The 7,908-nt window shown below is 44.9% G+C and overlaps 1 protein-coding gene across 3 annotated transcripts; it reads right to left on the bottom strand.

The window, feature by feature from the left end:
• Window positions 1-1,072: 1,072 nt before the first annotated feature.
• On the bottom strand, window positions 1,073-6,519 carry stc1 (stanniocalcin 1). 3 transcript variants are annotated; one of them, XM_056287154.1, is made up of 4 exons: window positions 6,154-6,519; window positions 4,462-4,604; window positions 4,140-4,351; window positions 1,073-3,410 (listed from the first exon to the last, which is right to left on the bottom strand). In XM_056287154.1, the coding sequence occupies exons 1-4, from the start codon at window positions 6,266-6,268 to the stop codon at window positions 3,110-3,112; spliced, it is 771 nt and encodes a 256-aa protein (XP_056143129.1). In that variant the 5' UTR covers window positions 6,269-6,519; the 3' UTR covers window positions 1,073-3,109. The 3 variants fall into 3 exon arrangements, with proteins under 3 accessions (XP_056143129.1, XP_056143130.1, XP_056143131.1); XM_056287155.1 differs by having other exon boundaries at window positions 4,462-4,601; XM_056287156.1 differs by having other exon boundaries at window positions 4,462-4,710; window positions 6,154-6,280.
• Between the last annotated feature and the right edge of the window lie 1,389 nt (window positions 6,520-7,908).

Below are 7,908 nucleotides of genomic sequence, written 5' to 3'. Positions count from 1 at the left end.
CTTTTCAGCTCACCCAATATGTGTGCTGACTTGGTGGTCAGTATCAACACAACCATTTCTTTTCAGATTTTTTTTTTTTTTCCTAAGGGATGGCTCAAAAACCTTTTTTTTTTTAATGGTGAAAATTTTCCAGATTTTGAAGAAAACTTCCTCGATTGAGCGGCCTCAAGTCGAAACAACCCCCAGTGCTGGTTCCAAGACGATCTTTACAAAGTGTTTATCAGTCGACGCAGACCTCGACTTGGCACAAACATTTGCAGTTCAGTCCCTAACAAAAGCTCAGCTGAGCCAGTGTTTTGTTTTTTGTTTTTTTAAACTACCGGCTCCACACCAACATCTAGCAAATAGTAATGGGTAAAATAAAGGAAACGCCGGTACAAAGTCATAGTGGTTCTGGACCAGCATACTGGTTTTGTACGTATGATTGTCAAGGCAGTCCATCTTAACCCTTGATGGCTGTGGTAAATGAGTCTCAGAGGATTTGTAATTTCTTGAAAATGATCAAACCGTATCTTATTAGTAGGAGACTGATTAATTGAGCGTTAATTTACAGATTAATGAAGCCTTTGTGCTTTTTCTTCTTCTGTTTTTGCAAGCAGGTAATTTGCTAACACTGTTACCGATGCCCCCCCTGCTGCGCGCATGCGTATCAGCCCGGACTACCTGCACGGTTACTACAGCAAACTGCTGGGGCAGAAATCTTCAGGTAGGACATTCAGTCATTTTAAAGGAAGCACACCAGTCATTTGCGACAAGGCAGCAAAAAGTGAGAAAAGTCAGTTAGGGTTGCACGGAAGGAGTCCGATAAAAGTTTGCAAAAGGAGCGTGATGAAAGAAGTTCGCAACATCTGTCTCTTAAGTTATCTAACAAGTTTGTAAGCTTTTCACAGTGACTTTTTATGCTGCTGCCTGTCTGAAGCTAAATCCCAGTGCGCTCCGAATAAAAGGTGCTAAGTGCGTGAAGGCACTTGGCTTTGGACACTGGTACTTATTCAGGTTCAGCAAATAAATTGATGCGCCCCCCCTCCCCCACCACCACCATCACCCCCCCTCACCTTAAGCTTTTGTCATTTTGCAGTGATGGCGAGAGAGGCTGTTATGCCTTTCAACCCAGTGGGCGAACACTTATCTCTGCCCGGTAGGAGCACTGCCGTCCTGGAAGACGAGGCTCCCATTAAAAAACACAACTATGTCGAGGGGCCTTTGGGCACGACAGGTAAAAAGCACATAACACGTACTTGTGTGTTGCGACTCATCCATTCTCCCCCATCATTTTCCACCTTCTTTTCTCTTGCCCTCTTTGTGTATACCGCCAAACAAAATCAAAACTAAAACCTGTTAAACAGATGTATCGGATTTAGGTTATCATTGGTATTGTCAGTTAAGTTTGCCGAGCCATTCTGAACAACAGCCGGTTCCATTCAATGCCAGGGAAAAGCACCGCAAACTGCCCAAGAACCACCAGAACCCTGTACAGCGGCGTTACATTATGTTGGCGTTTCCTTTATTCTGATTATACCTTGCACATCATCAGTTTTGTATGTTGCGTAATGTACACAAACCCCCAAGCACACAACAGGTATATCTAACGGCTGCAATTGTGACTTTGCACCAACACATGTGTCGAAACGGTAGTGTTTTGGATGTGATCACTCACAACACCCATAACCTAAATCACCTGATTTAAATGACAGACTTGTTCCCCTATGGCCAGCACAGAGTCATGACATGGGTCCTTCTCAGTCACCAGAGTGCCAGCTCACCTATTTGATATAGCGGTCGTGTTTAAACAGGAGCCATGACCAAACTGCATTTTAAAATGTCTATCTGTAAACCAACTAAAACTACAATAATGCCATAAAATAAAAAAAATTTAAATAATATAGTAGGAAAATAAATATCAATATCATTCCAACAAGGATTTTTTTTTTTAAATAGTCATTCTCATTCTCGACACTGGAAGCCAGTGTGTATGACAGAAATCCTCTACGTAATCCCGTTCACCTCCGAGAATGATCATCATCAGTCCATGAAGATGGCTGCTCTCAGTCTCAGGGGTGAACCTGCTAATCAAACACATACACAACTGCCTCACACTCGGCTAAGAGCGTGGATACAGATTCTACCCAACACAGTCCCATGTGTGCTATAGAGCTCAACAGTCTTATGCATTAAGAGTTTCTGGAGACAGGATATGCAAAGTGGATTTCTCTGATAGGAAAATTTGGCCATGTCCTGATATGATGATTAGAAATGCATTTCAGTTAAGAATCATGGCCTCGTTTTCCACCAGAAAAAAAACAAGTACAAGTGCTATAGCTCTATACTATTTTGGTATTTCATAAATAGTATTCAGGGCAGTTTGAAGTTATTTGGTCAGTTTTAGGTAATGTCTTCGACGTTACCGTGAAACCCCTATGGATCTCTCTCCTTATGAGCACTCTTTCAGAGGGCTGGCTATGGCTGTCTTAGATAACTTAGTATACAGTACATTAAAGTATTATGTGAGTGTCAGAAAATTGATATGAAACTCATTTCCACAGCACATGCTCACATTTTGATTGGTCTCATCATTCAAATATAAGCTACATCTAACAATAATTTGCCATTCCTATCGATGAACTAACAATCCAACCGTTCAATTCTAATAACAAGCAAATGTCTGCATTATTATATCACGATTTTGTCTTTTTTTTTTAAGTATGGACCATTTGTGCTCTAGAGGCGTGAACCACTATGGCTGTTTTGTGCTTGACATCAGAAGACCTCTTAAGGATTCTTCTCTGTTGTAGGAGGTGAAGAGGAGTGAACAGGATAATGCTGCACGGATGCAACAGCCACATGTTCAACACTAACTGAGTGATTAAGTTGGAAAATAATCGATGGAAGGGCGGGGGGGGGTCCTCACAAGCCTAAAGTGTAAGATATATACTATGACAACAATCAAACTCTCATATCAACTGGGAACTGTATGGGCATTCCCTAGAGGTTTCTGTAACTTCCAGTCTAGCGGAGGAATGGATTTTGTCACCCCTAGGGAACAGAGGAGCTTGCTTTTTTTTTTTCATGATTCTGAGGAGTGTGTGGAGTTTCTGAATCTGAGTGGGAGTTAGGAGCTGTCGCTGGCAGACCGCTTCTTGCCAAAATGACTGGCAGAGTCTCTGTTTCGTAGATTAGGTGGAATCTTGTACATGTGGGGACCCATGGACCAACGCCAGCTCCCACGGTCCTCGACTCCAGTTGGAACGGCAGCAGCTGCAGCCACAGCAGTGGATGGGCAGGGCTTGCTCTGCAGCAGCTGAATAAGCATGGTCATCTCCGGGCCGAGCCGTGACACCATGCTGGTCCGAACACGGTCCACCGTGTCCTCATCACAGTCCATCAGGCTCTGTAGCAGCTTACCGTAGAACCTGTAAAACAATGCAGCTTTTCAAAGCGCTGAAGGTACTGTAAATGACCTTTTCAGCTAAGAGTCAGTACATTTTTGTAGAGGTTAAGATGTGGTAGCACCCTCTAGTGGTTGAAATCTTCCTTTGGAATTTTCATGTACTTTTATGCTTTCCGTATGGTCTGATGTCATGGATGTGGGAGTTACCAGCACAGCTTTTTAGTGCATACTGACGAGCCTGGTGCTCCACCCTACCCTCCCTTTGTACCATCTTCCAAGTACTGCAGCTTCATCTTTTGAGATTGCAGAGGACATCCCAAATTCAGTGGTATCACATTAAGAATGGCTATTCCCGTTGTGTGACACGTAATAATTGCAAGATTTTTTCCGGATTCAGAGTAGTCGAAGATGCAAGTAAACTACAACACGTGGCTTAGCACCCTGATAATCACAAAATATACATCAAGACAAAATAGACTCAAGGCTTACGTTCAAAGAATCAGTGTCAAAGTTGTGTCCACAAATCAAATAAAACATGCTTTGTTTATGCTAACAAATTAGTTTTGCCAAATATGCGCCAATGACTTATTCATTAACATGAGTAGTGGCTAAATTCCACCATATATGCTTTATCTCTACAAAGGAATCATGCATCCACTGAAAATGGTCATAATCTCGACTGACTTCTCCTGTATTTACATAAATCCCATCTTTAAATTGAGATTATGGGAAATTTTACTGAAGAGCTCACCTATTAGGGAAGTGACTTGGTAACTGGGCCACTTCACCGATGGCATCTGGATTCGATCGGGCAACAGTGCAGATATCCAACTTGCTATAGCATTCCTCCTGGACGTCAGATATCATTCTTTGGAAGGTGGAGCAGCGGCGAATGGTGGGGAATACCTTTGAGGTGATGCCATTGGCAATGCACTTAAGGCTCTCCTTCACAAATGCTTTACCCTACGGAAAAATTCACAGTGGCCCAGCATGTATAAGGTCCCACATTTTGCAAATGCAGAAAACAGAGGCAATAACATGGCTGGTCTGCAGAATGATTTGAAGAACTATACCTGAGTGTCAAATTTAGCAGCACTGTAAAGAAAGGACTTGCAGATGTCATGCATGCCATCTGTGTCACAAGTTGAATTCTCCAGGCAGGCGAAGGCTCCACAGCCTACTTGGAGGGCACTGTTGAGACAGCGTGCCACATCTGCTGTGGGCACAGAGAATCTACCATCAGCAGGGGAGCCAACTGTTGGCTGACCAGGAACCATTAGACTCTCATCGGCCTTGTTACAACAGTGTTGTCAGCATTTCAACTAAACAATGAGGTGGTCAAATGAAGAAAAAAAAAAGAATAAATAAAATAATTCTTTGGTGACTCATTAAATCTCATATGAGGCAAATAGTGAATGGATATTGAAAACCCAAAAACCTTTTAAGAGTCTCAGACATTAACTGGTATCATTAGACTGTTCCTGGCACCTACATTTATTTCACTGTGGTTCTTTGCAGCAGACCTTGGACATAAAATCAAACGCTCACGAGATGACACCGGCACCCTGGTTCTCAGTCCTTTTTTTTTTTTATATGACTTATAACTTTAAATTGTGCAAGCGGAGGTCATTGCCAGCATCCACCGATGGCATGCTTCAGCATGAGACGATCACACTTCACTACCCAGCGAAGTATCTAATAATAAATACATTGACAGCTCATTAGCATAAAGGAGTCATAAACTGAGGATGCTCAGCATTGCTGCTGTACTTGCTTGGGGGCATCAGATGGCTAGAATAATGGTAAGGGCAATTAAACCACTGATCCTTCACCCTCTACTGCCTGCATACGTTGTCTTCATCCAACTTAAGTGGATGCTGCACAAAATCGGCCCCCTTAACCTGCCAAAAACTGCTCTCGGCCAAAGACTAAGTCCACACGACCGACTCGAACACTATTCGAAGGTGTGGGTGGGGGGATGGTGGTGTGGGTGGTGTGTGGGGGGGGGGTCTTTAATCATAGTGTAAACATCAGATCAGTTACTACTTCTTATTCTCAACCAACTAAGAGTGGGACAGGCCTGTACCTACTTGGCAGACGTTCAAATATTGGACCCATAAACTGACTGGCCACAAAGCTGGAGGGCTGGCTAACATCACAGCGACAACAGCAACAACGAAAAGAAAGGAGTTCTCTGAGAAGATGAGATTGGGCTCGGCGGGGGAGGGGGGGGGCAAAACTCATTGGGTTCGATTGTTTTAATTCTCACATGCTGATATCAAGATATTCGTTGGTACTTGTGGGCTAGGGTCACTGTAGCAGAGCCCACGAGTGGAGGAGCAATCCTACTATAAAAAAAAACCCCAAAACAAAACAGAGGAGGGTGTCCTGTGCAGCTGCAGAGGTGTCGTACATAGGAAACCAGACCACCGGTACGTGCAGGTGTCAGCACGGAGCTCCCCCCCCCCCCCGCCGCCCCCCGCTCATCTGTTGCCGGTAGAGAGCCGGCAACAGCCGGGCGCATGAATCAAGGCGGCTCATTTTAGAGAGAGAAAGACTGCATAGGCCTACACATTGCTTATGGAGCGAACAAACAAACAAACAAACAAACAACCCCCCCTCCTTGTAGTAAGGCTGACAGCGTTAGAAATGGACGTGGGGGGAGAAGAAGAAGAAGAAAAAAAGAGAAGAAGAATTAAAAAAAAAAAACAAAGAAGAAGAAGGCGGCGCACTTTGAGAGATGATTGAGGAAGAATACGACTTACAAGGGCTATTGGCGGAGACGCGTGCTCTCCTGGGCGAGTAGGACTCGTTCTGATCCAGTTCGTATGCGGATGCGCTCAGCACCATCAACAGAAAAAGTCCGCTCCGCAAAGGCATCGTCCCCCTCAGCACGGACCCTGCAACTGGACGCGGAGAGACGGATCCCGGGTAACTGGCGGCGGCGGCGGAGGAGGGCGGCGGAGGGAGGAAGAGGAGGAGGAGGGAAGAGTCGGGACGCGGGCTCCCCAAAAAAAAAAAAAAGGGGGCTCTCTGTGCCGAGCCGCGGGCGGGAGGAAATGGCGAGCTCTCACGGGCGGGCTATCCTCTACCTAGCGCGGCTGCTCCTCTACAGCGGACTCGACGCAATCCCCTTTGACTCGCGTGACAGATAGCTCCGGTGGCAGGACTGCGCGGGTTTATATGGAGGCGCTGAGCACGAGCTCTCCGCCCGGGCCAATCAGGAGGCGGCGTTCAAGCGCCCGTAGTCTTCCCACTACTAATTGACAAAATCCTTTCGCGGCATTCCACACCGTGGACCCTGTTGATCGGCGTCAAGGTGTTGGCGTCGCGTTTGGATAGAGCCCTGTCGTAGTGAGCCCAGCCTGCAGCCTTTATACCGGTGCAGAAATACATACATTTATTCAATATATATCTCTATCTCTCTCTCTCTCTCTCTCTCTCTCTCTCTCTCTCTCTCTCTCTCTCTATATCTATATATATCTCTATCTCTATCTCTCTCTCTCTCTCTCTCTCTCTCTCTCTCTCTCTCTCTCTATATATATATATATATATATATACCATACAACCCCCCCCACACACACACACATATATATAGATAGATAGATAGATAGATAGATATACATATATGGTAATATAATATGGTACATAGTGGTGTTTGGCTCACCTAGCAAATCAACCAACCAACCAATCAATCAATCAATCAATCAATCAAATCTTACTTTATTCACACGCACAGATAGGCCCGTATTAAAGAGAAAGATACAACACAGGACAACACCAAAATATAGCTCACACCAGTTCACAAATCCACAGTGATTAAAACCCACACAGACATTTATTAAGCTACACAATAAAGTTCTTATATTTCATGCGCCGGATCCTTTTATTATTTCTCCCCCTCGTAACTGCGCCTGTCATATGGCCGCAGCCTTATTAATCCCCCCGAAATAACCTGGAAGGCTCAGAGAGTGCGCGCGCTGGCTTCGCGGAGAGAGAGCGTGTGGTCCGAGTGGCTCCTGCATCTTCAGTTCACTTTACTGATCAACCCAAAACCACCGAGTGATTCCAGATGGAAGAGCGACGTAACGGTAGTAAACACGACTGATATGGGCTATACTACGATCGTAGCACTCTGGATCCGAGGCCCCCGGGGTTGAGCGTTTATACGACGTGTACTCCCTAACAAGCCGTCTCGCTGTGGTTCAGGTGAACGAGTGAGGCCTTACGGTCATGAAACGCTCAACAGCCAACGAGTGCTTCAGTCTATTGTTGTTTTTTTTACTGTCCACTCCACTAGTCTCCTCTTTTCCCTCGTTCATTTTGGTTGGCTGACAAAAAAAAAAAACCCCCATCTCTAAATAATAACAGATCAACATCATTATAAGCACATCACAGCTCCAGCAGACCAGCGCGTGTCTCGCTCACTTGTATTTTAGTCAAATACGGTACGCGCTTTGTCTAAATATCAGCCTAGAGTATTCAAATGATATGTCTTTTATCACTCTGGCATTTTGTTG

Source organism: Lampris incognitus, chromosome 1 (assembly GCF_029633865.1).
Source record: "Lampris incognitus isolate fLamInc1 chromosome 1, fLamInc1.hap2, whole genome shotgun sequence".
Taxonomy (NCBI): domain Eukaryota; kingdom Metazoa; phylum Chordata; class Actinopteri; order Lampriformes; family Lampridae; genus Lampris; species Lampris incognitus.
This window is presented reverse-complemented; position numbering and strand designations above follow the sequence as displayed.